This window comes from Hipposideros armiger, unplaced genomic scaffold (genome assembly GCF_001890085.2).
Source record: "Hipposideros armiger isolate ML-2016 unplaced genomic scaffold, ASM189008v1 scaffold_107, whole genome shotgun sequence".
Lineage (NCBI taxonomy): Eukaryota > Metazoa > Chordata > Mammalia > Chiroptera > Hipposideridae > Hipposideros > Hipposideros armiger.
The window spans coordinates 3159302-3179232 of NW_017731457.1; the positions used below are offsets into that span (position 1 = coordinate 3159302).

Sequence of the window (19931 nt, forward strand, 5' to 3'; positions counted from 1 at the left end):
CCTTAATGGAGGCACCCAACTTCTCTGAATCTGAGCCTCCTTATCCACAGATGCATTTATTAATGATCTCTTCAATAGGAAAATATATGGAAGCCCCTGGCATGTGATACAGGCATAATAAATCTCACAATAGCCCACTACTCACCAACAAGACAAAAGACAACAAACACATGCCACCACGAAGTGGTGGGGTGCTCATTTCTTGGTGGCCTTCCTCTCCTGAAAGAAGGAAAGGGTACACCGACCGCCCGGGTGACTACGAGGAATTGTCAAAGTGCTCCCCAATGCCACAATGTCCTTGGGTGCAGGCAGCTAGGCAGAAAGAAACAAATCTTTCCAGTCCTCTTAGGTACTCATGCCCTGCCTTATAGCCCCTTGGTCACACATCGATGTCTCCCATCAGCTCTGCGTGAAGGTTTTAAAAGAAACGGCCGGGGCAGTTAGTTACCTTTCTTTTCCATCCGTTTCATGTCCATCAGCTTCTCCACATTGTTGGGGTCATTCAGCCACAGCTGCATTCGGACAAAGGGTTCCCGTCCTTTGAGACTGAGCTTGTGCCAGGGCTTTGGGCGAGCGAGGAGGTCTGAGACAGAGCCTTGGGTGAGCCCTAGGATGGTCTCCCCAAATAAGCGCTGACCTACAGAGAAACCAGAACCGACAGAGGTGTCAGCAGTGAGACCCAGGGATCTGGAAGGATAAGCCTGTGTCAAGGTTCAAGTCAGGCATGGAGTTTAAAGGCCCAGAGTCTGGTCCGTTTGGGCCTGGCTTGGAGGAAGCGCTTTGCAGAAGTACTTCTTCAACCAGACTCGGGACGAACTCCATTGGTGACTGAGTCAGTTTGACTCTTGCAGTGTGCTTACACAGAACATTTCCCTCAAAAAGCCTTCAGGCTTTGAATGACCTGAGGCCTGGATAATAACACCTGCCGCATTTATCGGAGGTGGTTAATCCCAACCCCAAGCTCAGGAGGTTAAGTAGCACACAGGAAGACCTCTCTTGTTCAACCTCAAACCACAGAGCCGTCTGCACCAGCTCCTTTCACGATTCGCAAGGTTATCAGGTCTTGCTGAGCAAAGAGGCCACCTGACCCAAGGACACAGCAGGAAAGAGAAGGAGTACGAGCTCTTGAGCTCTGTTTTTCTGAAAAGCAGGCCATTTCCAATTCTAAAGTCTGTTCCCACAGTCTAAGCTGCCTCTGGGACCGAAGCTCAAAGCGCCTCTTCTTGAAGCCTTTCCCCCGAGGCCATGGTGGGCAGCCTGCTCCCCAGGCTGATCAGAGGGCATTTCACTCTGGAGAGCACAGCAGTGTGCTCGTCAGAGGCTTAAAAGGAAAATTTCTCTTCTCTAAGTAAGAGCCATTCAGCTGCAGGTTAAGAGGGGCCACCTCATTTAAAGGTTCAAATGAGAATCAGGCACAAGCTGAACGACCTGGTGGGAGAAGTGAAATGAACAGGACTCATTAGGAAGAATTGGAGATGGGGAGCAGGGAGGACAGTGTTTGGTGCCGTAAAGCGCAGGCAACACGACACCCGGGGCAGAGGTGACTGGATGACTGGCTTATTCCCTCCATGCCTCCCCGTCCTCCATCTGTGAGAGGAAACACCATCACCTGTGCTCATGGGGTAGCTGTGAGAAAATGGTGGAGTGCTGCCTTGTAAAATGTTGGACTCCAAATAAAGTGTACAGTTATAGCATGGAAAACTTTGGATTTGAGAAATCTTTTTTAATTTTTTTTATCACTCATTTTAACCTAGAGATTTACTGATTTTGTAAACTTGTTGCTCTGCTTTTTAAACTCGTAGTGTAGCCTACATAGTCCCAAGTTCTTACCCATTCTTTGTTGTGGTTGTTTAAAATAAATTTTACCTAATTCTAATCTGGCAAACGAATCTCATTTCATTTCAAGGAGTTGCTATGTTTAGGAAAGTGATATACATGAACAGCTAGTTGTATGGGGGGAAATCAAGTGATTACTCTTGAAAAATTATTTGTATTACTTCTAGAGGTTTCACAGCAGTGGCTCTCAATTGTTGTTGGGTCACAGACCCATTTGAGAACCTCAGGAAAGCTATAGACCGTCACCTGATGAAATGTGCATGTACACATTCTGCATGATTTCAACAGACTGACACATAAATGCCCCAAGATCCCAGACCAAAGATGACAAGGATGCCTGAGTCTCCACTAAGCGTCATCTTTGCTGCTTAATTCAGCTGTAATTGGGCCCACTCTGTGTCCACGACTCCCCTCAGAGACCCCAGTGGCAGAGGTCGCTCCTTTTCTGCAGCAGCTAAGACTAGTGAGAGCTATCATGAAGACTGCTTCTCATCTCTACATCCAGGATGACGTGCTCTGGAGCTTTCCCGGAAATTCCTGCTCAGAGAGGTGTAAGTCATCTGTCTTGCGTGAAAAGTTTCAGCCCTCTGAGCACATCTCTGTGCTTCGCAGTATTTGAAAATGGAGTTCCACGGGCTAGTGGGGTTCTGCTGTGGCTGCCCACGAACCTCATCAGCTACAACTCCAGCGCTGATGGGGACGTGATGGGGAGGCCAAGAGGGAGACTTTAATGTTTGTGATCTCACAACCATGATCTTGCAACTTATCAGTGTTTGAAAGTGAGTTTTCTTTAGCTAATTTTCAATGTTTACATAAAACGACACCTCCTATAAGGCAGTGGCCAGCAGTTATGTATCAGGCCTGCTTCCTTGGACTTGTGACAAGATTGTAAGGTAGGGGATGACCCAAGTATAGGAATCCCTGTATTTTAGTAACTGATGGGCATACGGGACTTGGCCATTTTTGAGTCAACAACTAAATTATTTTTATGAATGAACCTAATTAAAATGTTCTCAGTTGGTATTACTTTTTCTTTAGTTCTGTTTTGCACAAGCATTTGCGTAGAAAGCCTCAACCACACAAGCTAGCCTCACCTCTAGGCTGTGAGGTCGCTACACAAACTTTCTCAGAACTTACTTCACCACTACGCCCTTCTTTTCCCATCCGCTGGGAAAAACATACAAAAGGCCCCTCCTGAAGGTACTGGGTGAAGTCCAAGAACTCTTTGGGGTCGTCTTAACAGGCAATGCAGAGAATTTTTATTGACTTTAATTGACTTTTACACCTGGTAAATAAGGACATACATGAATGCCTAAACCAGGAGAACCCTGCCGAGTCAGTGCTATACTGCAGGAGCACAGTGATTAGAAATAACTAAGCACACTGATATTCTTACAGCCACAGACCAGTGGTGCCACAGAGCCTTCAGTGAGAGCTACCGTAGGCAGAGCACCCGGAAGGCTGTGACACTTCTGAGGCAAATGGCCTGGGTGTAAAACCCAGGGGAAGGGGCGGTGAACTCAGTTTAGTAGGGGCAGCCTCATCCCAGTGGAGGGCCTGGGGGATGGAGCCGGCTTCATGAGGTAGCAGGGGTGACAATAATAGACCATTAGCTGCCAGGCAGGGTGCTAGCAATCGCTGCTACTTACAACCCCAGGACAGGCCAATTGTCATTCCAGTTTTACTGAGGAGGCTCAGAGAGTAGCTTGCTCAGTATCTCAGACACAGTAAGTAGAAGAGTTAGGATCTGAACCCAGCCTGTCGGACTCTTCTGCCTCGCCACCCTGGGCTGCTGTGTTGGTGCCGATCCTGCCAGCTCCGGGGCCCTACTGGGCATGCCCCAGTCAGAGTGGTTGGAGTGAATGATCTGAGTAGGCTCGAACCCCGAATGCATATCTTCTAAGAGGTCCCGGTGCAGACGCAGTGGCGGGAGCCATCTGGGATTGATCTGTACATCTCTGGCACCCTTATGAGCCCCTTAGTACTCACAACTGAATAGGTAGCCTGTAAATGTTAAACTCCTGTGGCTGGAGCCTGACAGCCACCCCCCCCCACCCCCCTCTTCCAGAGACCTTCAAACAGGAAACGACCTCCCACCTCTGGACTTAGCAGCTGGGGAGGGAACTCACCGAGGTTGTTGTCAGTCAGCACCTCCTTGACCCTTTTGGTGATGCCGTAGGTGTCCAGCTCTGGAGACATGGCCACCAGCTCCTGAATGCTGAGGGCCGAGTGTCCGGAGAGAGGCAGTGGGGTGGTGGGCTGGGAGTCCGAAGTGGGTGGGTCGCTGGGCTCTGGTGCTTTGCCATCCTTACTTGTTTCAATGGGAGGACAGGGCTGCTGGACCAGTTCCGTCAAACTCTTCACCGATTCGCTAGAGCTCATTGGTGACTCGGGGGCAGGGCTGCAGCTGGCAGAGGTCTTTGGTGTGCTTTCTGTAATTAGAGCACACGGGAAAACCGAGGCTGAAAAGAGCTGCCCTTCACCGCATACTTCCACTTCCCTTAGCTAGGAGGTAAGTAAACGCCCTGTACGAGAAGGACATGGTATGGCGGTCTATGGAGCTAAATGAATTGTTTTAGAGTTTCTTGGACTGAGAGTAACCTCTCATTTTTGATATCAAAAAATAAAAAATAACAGCAACAAAAGAAAAACTAGGGTCTAAATAAAAGGTTTCTGAAGGCTTACTATAAGGCATTCTGTTAAAAAATATGTAATATTCTTATCCTGGTGATCACTTCTTTAGGTATATAAACGTTGAATAACTATAGCGTACACTTGAAACTAATAGAATATTGTATGTTAGCTATAGAGTATTTTAATAAAAATCTTAAAAAAATTTCATATTAGGGCCGGCCGAGTGGCTCAGTTGGTTAAGAGCTCGCTCAAGAGTTTGAGCTCTGAGCAACAGCGGTTCGATGCCCGGCCTGAGCTGAGCAGCCGCTGAGCTGCCAACAGGTGGCAGGATGGCTCAGCTTAAAAAAAAAAATTCATATTAATCATGTGCTATCACTGTCGTGATTTCTCCTAATTCTAGTAATTCAGAATTATCTTGCCGAGATTATGATCTGCCTACTTATTTTGTCCGTAATTTCCCGAAAAAACCAAATGGACATATAATTTTAAATGAGGGCTGTCCATGATATGTGGCCACCACAGGGAGGGCCCTTGACAAGGAGCCCTAAGGCACCCTGCTGGCCCCCAGCGGCCCAGGGCTAAGTCTCAGGACCCCAGGCAGGTTGTCACTGTGATCCCAGGGAGTTCCATGGCATCCACTGGAGGGAACCAACAGAGTGGAGCACCCACCCTGTTCTCTGTCAAATCCCAGGAGGTGCTTCTGAAAGCCAAGCTCTTTGTTTGTCTGGTGCCTGATGTCACCACCACCAGAAGAGATGGTGTCCAGGTGGGCAGTCAGGCCTCCATGCTCTCCTTTCTTAAGAAAGGCCTCTGTACTGCTGTCACAGGTCCCTGGTAGGGAAGCGCCACTCTGTGCTCTGTTGGTGGGTGGTCCCTTCTGGCCTCTCTGTTAGCATCACCCGTAAAACCTGACATCCATTCTAGTTTTGGGATATCGAGAATAAAGGCTTTGGCCATTTCCTGATTTGCAAATGTAGAGAAATACAGAGGAAAATGCAAAGTGACTTAGCACCGCAGTCCTGCCCACAAGGTAAAACCTGCCTCTGACTCGGTGTCTTGGCACACTCTCTCCCCCCTCCCCCACTGAATACGGCACATGGTAAGACCCCACAGCGCCATGTGGGAAGGGCCAGGCCAGGCATTGTCACATGGGCTCTAAAGCCCCAGAGAGATGATAGCTCAAGCGGCCAGGCCACTCAGTGAACATCAGCACACATGGGCGGCCTCCAAAATGCTTGGTACCTGACTAAACAAAATGTAACACCGAGTTATAAATGAATTACAATTGGCTTTATAACTGCAATGCCCTTTGCTAGACATATCATAGCCAGGATAACAACCTATTCTGAACCCAAGAGGATGGAAAATGTATTTCCAATATAAAAGACATTGTGTATAAATACCTAGAAAGATAATATCCCAAATGAAACAACTGCAATTCAACAGATAAACCTGTTTATTGTCCTAGATTGGTACAGAGTTTCACTAGCACATAAACCTGCGTCCTCAACCTGGAAAACCAGGTTAAAAAATAACACTGGTTTGTGAAAGATGTAAAAGAGACAGATGTAACAGCAGAAATGGTCCATATAAATCTTTAAGGCAATATGAATCCTACAAATCGGATTTCTTCTCTCTGCTCACCTCCAGGTCATCAGAAAACTGGATATAAAACCCAGCAAATGTTATTTTTTGTATCTGAAGCAGCAAAGGAATTGTACTGTAAATTTGCCCTGATTCACCCATGCGAGGGACCAATTTGGCAGCTCATCCATCTTGCTCACTGTATACTGTCAAGGATGGCATGAATTCCCCACATGATAAACAGATTTCTTCTCAGGTTTGTGTCCTTTAACCCACAGCAAGGTCAAAATCATGGCTGCCTGGCTAACTGCACCGTTCCACTGCCCTAGTGCTCTCCCCGTTTTATTCTGGGTGCTGGCCAAGGCAGAGCTCCCCAAATAACTTGGGCGGTGTTGCATTTCCTTTTCCCAAGCATTCTCAGCAAGCTGCTCGCACCATTTTTGCCATGAAGAACCCCTGAGAACACAGAGGTGCTCACCGCACATGACTGCTTGTCCCCCTGTGCTCCTGGCCATAGCTAAAGACACAGGCGAACCCCCAAGATCAAAACCCCACGTGGGCCTTGAAATGTACTGGGCCAGCCTATATCTGCGCTCCCACTCTCAGAGTCTGTCAAAAATGTAACAGACACCTCGAAGCTGAGTGTGCTTCCTAGGGGACAATTATTCACCGACAGACACATGTGCACACAGATGTCACTGTGGTCTCAAGTCACAGAAAGCAGAACCAGGGCCACGTTTTTGGACAGGCAAAGATTCAATGGGAAATGGTCCTGTTGGAGATGGCAGCAATCCACATCCCAGGACATCACGCTGGAAAGAGTGCCATTCTTTGGAAAGCTATTTCCAGTGAGCACCACAGTTCCGGAGGCAGGACGGGCACCACAAAACCAAATGCACTAACATGCTCCCACAGCCCCTGACAAGGCGGCCGGGCCCCTTGGTGCAGGGAGGACAGGTACTTGCCTGTCTGACTCACCATCGTCACAGAAGAAGAAACGTAAGTCAACAGAGAAGGAGAAATATTACTGTTTTTTTTCTTTCCCCAAAACTAGCAAATGGAACCCTCTGATTAAAACAATACTTTTTGAAAGAAAAAGGCTTTGTTCCACTTCATGCACTTAAAAATAATTAAGGAGAGAAAAAAAAAGGAAGAATCCCGGACTTGGCATTAAGACACTGAACCTGGAGATGGGAGCTACCTCTACTAGCCAGCTGTGTTAACTTGAACATGATTCTCACTTCTTGGAACATCCTGGTTTGTTTGTCTGAAAATGCAGCCAGGGTTGCAGTGAGGAATGAACCTGCCACGTGGCTGGTGCTAAGAAACACAATTGGAATTTGATGTTAAAAAAGAGAGCAGCTATTAACTTGCATTAAAATGCATTTGTTTATATAAAAGTCCCCTACATTCAATGTAAATCTCCTCATGATTTATTGCTATTTCTTCCACAGTGCTTGGCACAAGACTGAGAGGTTGGTGATAGACTCAAAGGCTATATTATATCTTGTATGATACCATTTAGATGACATCCTGGAAAAGGTAAAACTATAGTGACAGAGCACAGTTGCTAGGGATGGGGGGCAGGAGTTGACTACAAAGGGGCATGAGGGAATTCTGGGGGGAAAAATAGAATTATTCTATATCTTAGTTGCCAAAATTCATGTAAATTATACTTTAACATAAACTTACTTAGGGAAAAAGTGGGGGTGGAAAGAATGAATGAAGATGTGTCATTCTGTTCATTCTTTCATTGACTCTCTAAGTCTGCTAGCCAGACCTGTGTGCATATGGAAGTGAATGGGCAGCGGCGGCCTGCCCTGTTAGTGCTCACTCCTAATGGGTAGATGGTCATTAAACAGAAGTACCTAAAGGGGATGAATGTCCCGATGAGAGACAGGGGAGCATGGGAGCACACAGCAGTGGGGTGGGGGCACTGATGTGGCCTAGGGATCAGAGTCCTCCTGGTAGAGTGGCATTTCCAGTGGGCTTCAGGCAAGAACAGGAATCAGTCAGGTAAGTCAGGAGGAGTAGAAAGGGGGTAGATTGTGCCAGACATCTGGTGGGCTTGTGGCATGAATGACATTTAGTGCAGCAAGAACAGGAGGCCACAAGAGGCCCCTGGGGGCTGTGCTGTGCAGAATCTTTGCATCAGCCTCCAGCATTGGGGAGCCTGGGAAGGGTCCTTCACCCCGGCAATGCTTCTCTTCTGGGGATGCAAACCAGGCACTAGAATGGTATTGAGGCCTTGTCTGAAAGAGCAAAAACCTGGAAATAGTGTCCATTACCACTGTGGCACATTCACACAACATAATATGTGCTGGAAACAGCAGCGAGAATGTCAGGGCTGGAACCACACGCACAAGCACAGAGCAGGGTGCGGGACAAAGCAGAGCATTGATGTCTGTATGCAGGTGGGAAGCCTGCATGCACTCTGTGTTGTGGCTGCCTAGGTACATAGCGAGGGTGCAAAGTCACGCGCAGGAACAATAAACAGCAAACTCAGGATGGACAGGAGTTGACTTCTAGGAGGAAGGAGCTTTGCGAGGGAGCTTCAGCTCTACCTTTTTTTCCCCCCAGCTCTACCTTTAATGTTTTATTTTTTAAAAAAATTATAACCAGGAGTTAAGGTTAAGGTTGACAGGTACATGGGCATTCACTACATTATCATGGAATCTTATGTTTGAAATATTACAGACCTCACATCAAAAAAAAAAGCAAATACGCTTACTGTCGCTTCAGTAGAGTAAATGAACTTGCCAATGGCAAGGCTGGGGTCAGGAGGTCGTGAGGAGGCTGTAGCATCTGTCTGGGGGGAGCAGATGGTGGCCTGGAGGAGGGCAGGGAGTGGGGTGGGGAGAAGTATATATTGGGTTGTCGGGAAGGTCATGACGCATTTTTGCGTTGGAAAACAGAAAAATACGTCATGACTTTCCCGACAACCCAATAGTTTCAAGAGAGATTAGGAGATAGCTTCAGCAGGACTCAGGGCTGAATGGATGAGAGAGGGCTGAGGAAGAGGGAGGAAATGGGTGCTTCCCACATTGGGGACTGGGTGCATGGGGTGCCATTTTGGGAGAGGGTGCACTGCAGCAGGAGCATCTTGGGGTGAGGGAAAGATGTATTAAGAAACCCTATCTGGGCCGGCCGAGTGGCTCAGTTGGTTAAGAGCTCGCTCAAGAGTGCGAGCTCTGAGCAACAGTGGTTCGATGCCTGGCCCGAGCTGAGCTGCTGCTGAGCTGCCAACAGGTGGCAGGATGGCTCAGCTAAAAAAAAAAAAATAAGTAAAATAAATAAATTAATTAAAAAAAATAAAAGAAACCCTATCTTATCATCATTTGTAATAGCTGCTGATACTTAGCTAACATTTCTTGTGCACGCACTGTGTGCCAGGCACTGTGCTAAGTAAGGTTCATGGGCGTGAACTAATTCAACCCTCACAGAGACCTCACAAGGTGAGGTAGGCACATCCATTTCCCTCCTTTGACAGAGATAAGATATTGTGCTCAGAGTTACATAGACAGGAACGAGCCAGGTGTTCCGTCCTCTAAACAGCCTACCTGTAAAGTTGGGTAGTACCTGTACGCCATCAATGGCGGTGTGACTGCAGACGGTTTCTCTGCTCTCCACACATCAATGTGAATGAACCTCAAAAACATGATGGTGAGCCCCCAAAAGCCAATCCACTACTGGGATGAGGTAAGGGGACCAAAACGCATTTATTTGCATGTATGCATGCGGTGGTGTGGGAAGGGCATTTATACACTGTTTCATTCAATTCTCATCGCAGTCCTGTGGCAGAAACATAAACCCTGCACTCTGGGCGAGGATACAGAGGCTCAGAGAGGCAACGTGACTTGGTCCTGGTCACCTGGATCGAATAAGGATCTGAACCAGATCAGGGGTGGAAAGCTCCACGTTTCTATCCATCCGCTGTCTGTCAATCACCTCAGTATCACGACAGCTTGCCTGTCTGCTCTGTGCTCATTCATTCACTCACTCACTCAAACATTTTTAAAGCACCTGTGTCATGCACTCTGCTAGGTAGTGAGGATAAGAGAAATTAGACACAAACCTTGCTTTCAGAAGTCTGAAGCCTGCAGGACTGGGACGACTGAAAATGGGTAATTTGCATATTTGAAAAGCTCAGTTACACGGTCCATCTATCCAATTTTGACAGCAATAGTAAGGTGTTACATTTAAAAAGTGATTTGTGTGGATTCATTTTTTTTGCAAGGCTTTGAATCTTACATAAGAGTCACTTGGTTTGTAGGATACAGAAAGCAGAGATAGTGACTCAAGGTCCTCTGAAATACACAAGCCATTCAGAAACTATAAAAGGATTATGAAAAATATTATATTCCCAAAACAGCAGGCAAACAACAGCTGCCTTAAGTTTTCAATAGAAGCCAACTGAAAATGCACACCCACCATAATTTTCAGAGACAAATCTCTCTGCAGTTTATCCGATCTACTGTTTAAATTTCCATGCCCAGCCCTCTATCTGCAGTAATAATAACCCAAATTCCATTTAGTGTTCATTTGAGCAGTCAGGATAAAGCCATTTCTTATTATCTCCCCACTGTGTAAAAAACAGCTTGAAGGTAGGAAGTCAGCAAGCATTTTCACCAAAAAGTAATTATTGTAAGTGACATTTTTACTGCTGGCATGCCATAAGGCGAACTGTGCATTCAGAAGGACAAGTTGCTGAAACAAAATGACAGGGTACTCTGTGACATTCTGACAAGAACCCAAACATTATTTAACTGGCGGCTGGTCTGATGCACCACTTTTCATTATGTCCATAGTTTAGGCTTTGAGCCCGTGCCAAGCCGGGAAATTCCAAGTGCCTATAAAGACAGACAGTATGGAAAGACGGGAGAGAGGAGGGAGAAGGTTTGGGGGTGGGGAGAGGGGTAATGCACAGAGTTGGGGGGCAGCATGGTCTCAGCCTGGCACGTGTAAATGTGAATGGGGGAGAACCAGAGGAAAGGGAGCGCAGGGGGGAGGCAGAGAGAGGAAGATAGAGCCAGAGGGACAGAGGCCTTGGCAGCTGCGAGTGGCACACGAGTGCCAGGACATGTACAAGGTTCTGGAGTGACCGGTGCTGGCATCCTCGGTCCAACAGGACCCTGCCCAGCTTGAGGGCCTTTCCAGCTGACTGTGTGGCCAGCTTCAAAAGCCACCACAGTGTGACCACTAGGCTGGAAAGGTTCCCAGCTGAGTCTGGATGTTGAGATCATGATAGAGACACTGAACCTGTGCTGAAACGTGAGAACTTGATCACATGTTCTCATGGTTCTTCTCTGAAGATACCCACCTAGTGAAGGTTGATGGCTAGTCTCTTTAGAAATAATGAGGTTCTCTGCTTAAAGGTGGACAGTCCCCTAATTTAGTCACAAATTGGCCAGGCCTGTGCCACCCAGATCATGAGACTCACTGACGAGTTCCAGCATCTCCGAACACCAAAGCTTTCCTTGGTGGCAGCGTCGGTGGGCTCCTCAGGGCCTGAATCCCGCCTCTGAGACCAATGGCTGACACTCATGGCCCCTTGGGCACTACCACCCTATTTCTAAAGTTATGTATCTCTGTTAGACACAGCCAGTAGAAAAACATGGAGGTTTCTGCTTTTGAGTATGAGGGTATTTTTACCGATTAGCAGGAACTTGAAGCAAAACAAATGGATGCTTTAATAAATGTCACAGAGACACACAGGAGCTTTCCATGCTCCCTCCTACCACATCACTGGACATTTCCCAATGGGAGAAACTGAAGCACTCTAACAGCACACGAAGGCACATCAGAAGCATCCAGAGGCCACACTGTGCAGCAGCCTCCTTTCAGGGGGGCCTGCTCCTGACGCCCTCGGGGAGTGAGGGGCAGGGCCTTGCTGCTCTAAGTCCCATTCCCACAGCCTCCAGGTGGGTCTCCCCTCACCTGAGGAAAAGGTCCATTCCCAAACAGCTGGTGGCATCAAGTATGAGGGCACACCCCTCCCCACCCCAGCCTGGCGCTTGCCCTCCGTGCCGCTCAGCACTGCCATCCTCTTGGCCCTCAGCCAGCCTAGACATTGCCTTAAATCACTGAGAATCTCAGCAAACCTCCCAAATCACTTTTTTTTCCGATAGCAGAAAGGGGTAGCCTGAGAAAGGTTGGGGTAGGGCTGGTGAGAAGACCTTGGGAAGAGCCAGAGGGGGTTGGGTGGGACCCTCTGCTGTCCAAGGAAGGCTAGATGCCTCCCCCACCTCTGTCGGCTCTAGTTTCTTCTATAAAATGGAAGAACAATGACTTCTCTCCCACACACACCCCGGCTCCCAGCCAGGGCTGAAGTAGGCTAGGATAAGACAAAATAAAAGCCCCTAGCACACAGTAGGTGCTGGGGTGTGTGTGTGTGTGAACAATACATTTAATAAGTCTGCATAAGGAACTCTTCTTTGGAAAAGACAGTAATGCTGGGAAAAATAGAAGGCAACAGGAAAAGAGGAAGACCAAATACGAGATAGATTGACTCCATAAAAGAAGTCGTGGGTGTGAGTCTACAGGAGCTGAGCAGGGCTGTGAGGACAGGACCCTGTGGACGCCACTCATTCATGGGGCCGCCAGGATTTGGAGCCAATTCAACTGCATGTAACACACACTAAGAACCCTTATAGTGACATAGAAGCCAAAATACTTCATTAACAAAGAAAAACATGCTTTAAAAAGCAAGGTTTCTATTTAACGTGTGTCATTTATAGCTTATCTCCCCAAACTTGACTGCTAAGCTACTTGAAGCTAGGGCCTGTGCCTTTTATTCAATAAAGGAACCCTCTACGTGCCAGGCAGGGTGCTAGGAGCCAGGGCACAGTGGTGAAGCAGGGAGACATCAATAAGCAAGTCACTGTCACAAAGACCCTGCAACAAGGGCTAGGGCAGGGACGAACAGGGGGTAATGGGTGCTCTCAGCACTGTGACACTGAAGGTGAGGCTGGGGGCTGGGTGTGGAGGTATGCCAAGCTTGAACTGGGGGGAAAGAGAGATGGAGGGCTGGCCACACACTGGGAAGGTGGGGCTTAGCCCTAGGGAAGGGGCTGAGGCAGGGGAGCGTCCCAGCTGGATGCCCAGTCTGGAGAGATGGTCCTAGACACAGTAGAAAAAGGGGTGACCTGAGGCTTGGGCCAGGGTGGGGGCTGTGGACATAGAAAGAAGAAAACTCTGAGGGGTGTGTAGGAAATAGAAACTGTGAGTGTATTTGGGAGCGGGGTGGTGTAAGAGGGAGAAAAGAATTGAGGTGGCTTCTGGCTTAGGTGACCGTGGGGACAGGGGAGCTTTCTCCCAGACAAGGAATGCCACAGGAAGAGCCATTGTGGGGAGAAGGGCTGAGCTCGATTTCGGGTGTTTCACTGGAAGGGGTGATGAACACATGGGTCTGGTGTGCAGACTGGGGATGGAGGTTGGCATACCAAGGGAGGACCCAGGACTGTCCGTCCTTGGCTGGTCACCGTGGCCTGACATGCAGCACAGGGGTGCTGACGATGCTTGCCGCTGTGACGGTTACTTCACAGTCACTCAAAGACCCACAGAAGCTCAGCTCCTCCCATTAGACACCATCTTGTGCCGCCCGGTGCCTCCCTCACTCTTGGGATTATTTTTCACTTTTAAGTTTTCTTCCCAAACTGGGAGAGTACATTGGAGAAAAATGATCCTAGGAAACCTGTGCTGACTGAGATGCACCTATGGAAGCTGTGGAGGTGACATGGTCCTTTGCCCCGCCTCGGAGCTCACATGGGAGGTGGGCAGGGGACTTGGGGTGCAAATTAGCTCCCCCTCAAGCTTTACATTTTTTCTTGTGTATCTTTTATTGGCTCTTAAGGAAACATGCATGTAAAAAGCAGAGTTTGGGAATATTCAAAATTAAATTACAATTCAATGTCTGCAGTGAATGCAAAGTCTGGCAAGGTTGCAGAAGTGACAAAGGGGGACAGAGTTGGCCCTGATTCAGGAGCACAGTGCTCCCCTGCTCCCAGCTTTTCTACAGATCCATACTGATTTAGAAATAATACTTTCAAATTGCCTTCAATAACCTTATTACCAAACCAGCTGTGTGTACGAACACTTATCAATGCGTCCCTGTGCATTAAGAGAAAATGTATGTCATACAAACAGTCTAAATATATATTACTGAGATGGGAAAAAACAAACCCTCTAGTTAAATTGCTTTGCTGTAATCAAAGGTTAATCACTGTATGAGTGGGTGTGTGTGTGAGTGTGTGTGCACGCGCACTCCTGGGCCCGCGTGCACGTGTCCTCTTTTTCTCCATTTTTCTCCAGGGTTCCCTCTGGCTTTGGGCAAACCTGTCCATCCTTCCCCTATAGTCATACTCTCTGGCAGGCAGCTCACATTGCCATTCTAATAGTGGAATGAATTTTTCCAGAATTCTAAGAGTTGGCGGAGCTAAGAGGTGGTTCTGAATATTGTTTTCTTTCTGAGCCTTCTAGGCCTGCAAGCTCAGAACCTCAGAAACCCGCAGACAGCAGGCTTTGAAGTGTCCCTCTGTGCAGCGGCTCCAGAGTCTGCCCCAAGAACAGCCTGTCCCCTCAGTCACACCACCAGGCAGCCTGGTGTGTGGGTGCTGATGTCTGGGCTGTGGCGGAATGTTCCCTCTGAGCATCCATGGCTGACCGCAGCCACCGACCACGCTGCCATGGTGGGCTGCTTCTCGCTTCCCAAAAATAGACAGGTGAGTGAACGGACGGGGCCCTCCATGGGCCCCGAGCCGTGCACAGCAGAACTAAGTGACGTTTTGTCGTCTGCGATGGTATTAGAAAAGCTATTAAGGTACATTATTTTATACATCCTCCCAATCTCTCCATACTGCTTTACTTAATTTGTGATGAAATTGTTGAGAAAGGGTACTTAATGTAGGACAGTCAGTAAAAGTAATTTATCATCTTCCCGCTTCAGTGCTCACGTTATCGGCGAACTCATTTTCTGCATTCATCATGCAATCAGCCTATTATTTGCATATTAATCAGGCAGTGGACCATGAAAGAACTGCATCCCAGCCAAATGCTGCACTATCTCAGGAGAAACACTCAGTAATTATCATACATCAGTGTTATGATGTGGTAATTGATTATAACATCTTTCTGCTGCCCGTGGGGAGCCCCTCTGCTCACCCAGCTCCAGGCACTCTGGACAGACTGTTCTTTTCCTCCAAAAATCAGAACCACTGCTGTCCTCTGAGCGCTATTTCTGTGGAGTATTGATCCCCTCTTCCTATTTTACGAGTTATTTAAACCATGTGGAACTGACCGTAACGCAGGGATGAGAGGGTCTAGCCTGAGGAAGGCGCGTCCCTCCGGACTTGGCATGTCCTCTCTCCTCAGCCTTTTGGCTTTGGAGGTGCTGCTCTGGCTTCTGAGGAAGTTCCCTTATCAAATGGATGCTGCAACTTTAGTCTCTCCTCATTGCAAAGTTGGTACAAAGGCAGTTTGGCTGCTTTATTTAGGTGCCAAATGACAGACTAATTTTGGCCCTCTTGTAAAGGACAAACCTAACATCTGCCAATTCAGACTCTGGCTATATTTAGGAATTCGGTTCCAAAGGGAAGAACAAAACAAAATCAAGACTAGGCCGGTGAGGGAACCTCCTGGCAGCTCCGAGCTATCCGGGGCTCACTCCTCACTCCTTGTGGGCAGTCTGAGCGTGGCCCGAAGGCTAGTCCACGTGGGGTTAAGGTCAGGGTTCTGGGCTGGCTCAGGGCCGCTGGCAGGGAGAGGGCACGACAGCTAAAGGGTGAGGCTATCCTTTCACCGAGAAAGGACCTTGGGCCACTGTGTGTATTTTCCTTGGATTTAGACTGGGAGAGGTTTCAAAGCAGCATGGACCTGCATCCTAGGCCACAAGGATTACACACTTTCCATTGTGAAACTGGATAAACTCGGGTCTGACTCGGCCACTGATTTGTCGCTTGGTTCTCTCCCCTTTTCTTGTCTGGGTCCCCAGAAGAAACAACAGGATGCATATCCCAGGGTAACTCAGGTGTCTGATTTTCTATTCATTATTGGTTTTGTCTTAGATCTGATTTTTGATATTTGGCCATTTATAATTTGAACCCAATTCTGTTCCTTGTTTTGAAACATGGTCTTGACTGCTTTCCAAATGTAGTTCTAAGGACCAACCCTTGACCCATCGTGGGGAAACCAAATCCTCAGGGCTGAGTGACAACTCGCGGGACTCTGTACTCAGGTTCCTTGTGACACCGCCAAGGCAGCGAGGCCACTGGTCGCGGGACCACGTGTGCTTCTTCCAGCTTCTTCTGGGGCAAACTGCGTCTCATCTCCGAGCCTTGGTTTTCTCAGTGATAAGATGACGGAAACTGCTTCCACTTACTGATTAAGGATTAAAGCTATCTGCTCTGTGTGGGGCACACAAACGATGCAAACGCACCAGTCTCCTCATTTTATTCCGGCCACCTGTTTAAAATTACCTGAGGACTTTTTGGCATTTAAGCGTCTTCATCCTTCCCTAGAACCAAACCACTGAAAACGCAAGTCCCCATTTGCTCCTATGATCTATTTTTGCCTCTTGTACTGAATGCAAAATGTACTATAAATTCTGTTTTCTAAAGAATGCTCAAAGGGAGAGAAAGGAGACGTGTCTGGGGCCTGTGACTAGGGCCTGCCGGGGTCTTCTCCAAAAAGGGAGTTAGGGCATGCCAGCATGAAGAGTGCAGGCCAATATACTGAGAGGACTCCATCGAGATGGTGCTGCTCCTCACCGGTGCTGACAGCGCTCCTACACCCAGACAAGACGGCCTAGCACTGTACTAATTTGCCCCAAATGGCCTGAGTGATGACATGCAGTCTTACTCTTGAAGCTCAAGATTTTGGGTCAAATTTAAGGAATGGAAGATGAAGGGGCAACATCCAAAGATGGATGGCATCTCAGAGGAGCCAAGCATTGGAGAGCTGCAAGCAGGGCCTCCTTCAGCGGAGCATGGGTGCGGTGTTCGCACTGACAATCACGAGCCTAGGAGTGAGTAGCTGGACTTTTCTGTTTTAAAGCCAGAGGCCTGACCTTTCGCGTGTGCAGATACATCATTCTACGGCTCTCTGTGTACACGTGAAACGACATGTAATGGGAGTGGTGGCAGTGGCAGCCGCTGTTCTGGAGGCTTTCATACACACACTCATTTAAACCTCCCAGCAGTCTTTGGGCATCGGTACTTCATTTTTCCTCTTTTATAGAAGAAGCTGAGGCCCAGGGAGGTCAAGCCACTTGCCCAAGGCCACCCTCAGTAGCAGAGGTGGGACGAGTCCTCGGCAGCCTGCCCTCAGCCTGCCGCGTCATACTGTTGCTCACATTTTCCTATGTTTTGCGGTTAAAATCAATTGACATCTCTCTCATTAGTACTTGGTTAAATAAAATATGGTATATCCAGACCTAGGAATTCCCCAGAGCTGTAAAAAGAGGAGGAAATTCTCTATGTACTGGCCTAGGAAAGTCTCCATGACCTAGTGCTGAGGTGAGAAAAGCAAGGCACAGCCCCACGTGTCCTGTGTGCTCCCTTCTATGTGGAACACATATCTAGACGCATGGGCTATCTGCGGGAAACTGGGAACAGGATGGCTTCCAGGGAGGGCGAGTGGGGCTGGGAGATGAGGGAGGCAGCGCCACCTGTTTTTAAAAAGGGTGTAAGCCCTTTTAAATCTTGCATTTTGTAACTATGGTGCACTTTACTTATTTGAAAAATCTTCACAAATGATAGGGAAAAAAAGTCAAATAAATCTCTTATGCTGGATTATTCCAACTCTCTCCTCTTTTTTTTGGAGAGGCACGGTGACAAATCCCACTCTCGGAACAAAGGCCTTCGGGGGCTGGTTTATGCCACAGCAGCCTTTCCCAGGGATTGTGACGACAACGTGCGCTGCTTTGAGACGAAATATCAGGTAGGTATCTCGCTCAGTGGCTGGCCGCCCCAGGATGCCTGTGTGGGGTCGGGAGGTGCAGTGTGCTTGAGGGGAGGACAGGCTGGGTGGACTCGGTTTGTCCCACCCCTGTGCCACAGGCGTGAAAGGGCCTCCTCTGCCCTCCTGTGTTAAGGTTGCAGCGCGTCTGTTTCAGTAGCACGTCCATACCATGAATCCTACAAATGCTGGCGACGGCTGGGAGAACTGACAAATAAGCGACTGCACACAGGGAATACAGGGAGGTGATCCTAATGTCAACTTTCAAAGGAGCTTGTGAGAAGTGCATCCTCCCCTCCTGCAGCTTGCAGGCTGGGTGGGGGTCCCCTAACACCCTGCCTCGCCCTCCTCTGAGGCTGCTCTTGGGAGTTGTGGGCTTCAGCCTGCCGCTCATTGCTCTTGAAGAGTTAGCTGCCACACAACCCTTTTTACCTTAGCTCGTCGGAGATAAGGTTGAAATTGTTTCAAAGATGGTGATTAGAAATAAATACATAGAGTGCAGTTTCCTAGACACCGTGCAGATGCTTCAGCCGAGGCAGAGCAAGATGCCGCGCTGCAGGTGTGGTGAGAAAGGACCTTCCTAGACCCTGGAGGATGCTCCCTACCCCCTGCTTCAGCTGAGGGTCCCTCCTGGCTGGCTCTGGAGCACACGCTCCTCCTGACTCAGCCTCCTTATCCCTCCCTCCATTTGAGCAAGGTCTTTCTCCACATGGGGCAGAAGAGCCCTACCCTTTGGGCTTTGGGCCATCACAGCCCACTGACTAACATAGGGCCTTCCCTGTGTGGCATCTTTGCTTCTCTAGGAGGGTTTTCTGAGCCTTAGACGCCCCCCCCCCACCCCCCGCAGCCCTAGACAATTTCTCCTTGAACGGTCTGTCTGTCTTGCCTGGGGCATATTCAGCAGCGGCTGGTGCCACCTCAGTAAGCTAGGCGGTGCCCACGCGCTCTGCGCAGTGGAGGCCACGCTGCTGCTCACCCAGGCTTGAGACTTGGCTGCCCCCTCCATGGTCACGCAGAGGAAGCTCTTTCCCTGGTCACAAAGTGGCTCCTAGTGGTCCACCAGCTGCGTTCTCAGGTAAGGGGTTTCGCCCCTGAACTCCAAACACCTTCTTCAGCCTCCAGTCTCTGTCTTGTCATTTCTTCACATTGGGACGGCTGAGAACTACGGTGGGCTGTGCCACCCGCCACTGGCTGAGGCCCAGCTCCTTTCAAGAAAGAGTCACCCATAGGAAGAAGGAGGGCTTTGGGGTGAGATGTGGCAGCCTAAGCATCCTGGGCCCAATGGGGGTAGGTCATAGAGGTCACCTTGAAAGAGCAAGGAAGGTCCCTCCCTCTGTCCTGCAGTGTACACTTTTCTTATTATACAGTAAGGCAGTAATAGCAAAGTATTCTACATAAAGACAAATCCATCCACAATCCACTTTCCTACTGTCACTTTAAAAGAAAAACAAAAGGCCTCTGAATTAGGGGCTTCTAATGTTTTCACCTTTTTAAAAAGCTCCACACATGCCACGTTCTGCCCCATCAATGAGCCTGTGTATCTACAGAGCTCTCCACCCAGAGCATTCTCCCTGACTCCCTCCTCGTCACGGCCCAGGCCTCCTCGGGGCTCCCTCGGCACCATGGGGCCTACCTGCAGACCTGTGGCCACACATACCAGGTGACAGATAATGGGAAGGTAGGTCGTGTCTGAATCCAGAAACCTGACCTTCTGACCTTAAAGAATTCCCTTATTTTGGCACTCTTCATAAAAAAACGTGTCAATGCAGGTTACAGTCAAGAAAGAAAAAAAAATGAAAGGGAACTTAGTTCTCCTGCACACCCTGTGCAGTGGGTGCAGAAGGCTGAATCCCTGGCCAAATGCTGAGCAGCAGCTACCTGCTTAGGGAGGGGCGATTTCTAGTTCACAAGCGCCTTTCCAGAAT

The 19931-nt window shown here is 48.6% G+C and overlaps 1 protein-coding gene across 8 annotated transcripts in view; it reads right to left on the reverse strand.

Moving 5' to 3' along the window:
* Window positions 1–19931, reverse strand: part of CUX1 (cut like homeobox 1) — a 376257-nt gene that overhangs the window by 48913 nt on the left and 307413 nt on the right. For 6 of the 8 annotated variants that reach the window (XM_019646872.1, XM_019646867.1, XM_019646869.1 and 3 more), the window contains 2 exons: window positions 3966–4268; window positions 449–637 (listed from right to left, as the gene is read on the reverse strand). The exons of the other annotated variants lie outside the window; for them this stretch is intronic. In XM_019646872.1, the coding sequence (XP_019502417.1) occupies window positions 449–637; window positions 3966–4268 (492 nt within the window). The remainder of the gene's footprint in view (window positions 1–448; window positions 638–3965; window positions 4269–19931) is intronic. 8 annotated transcript variants of the gene reach the window in all.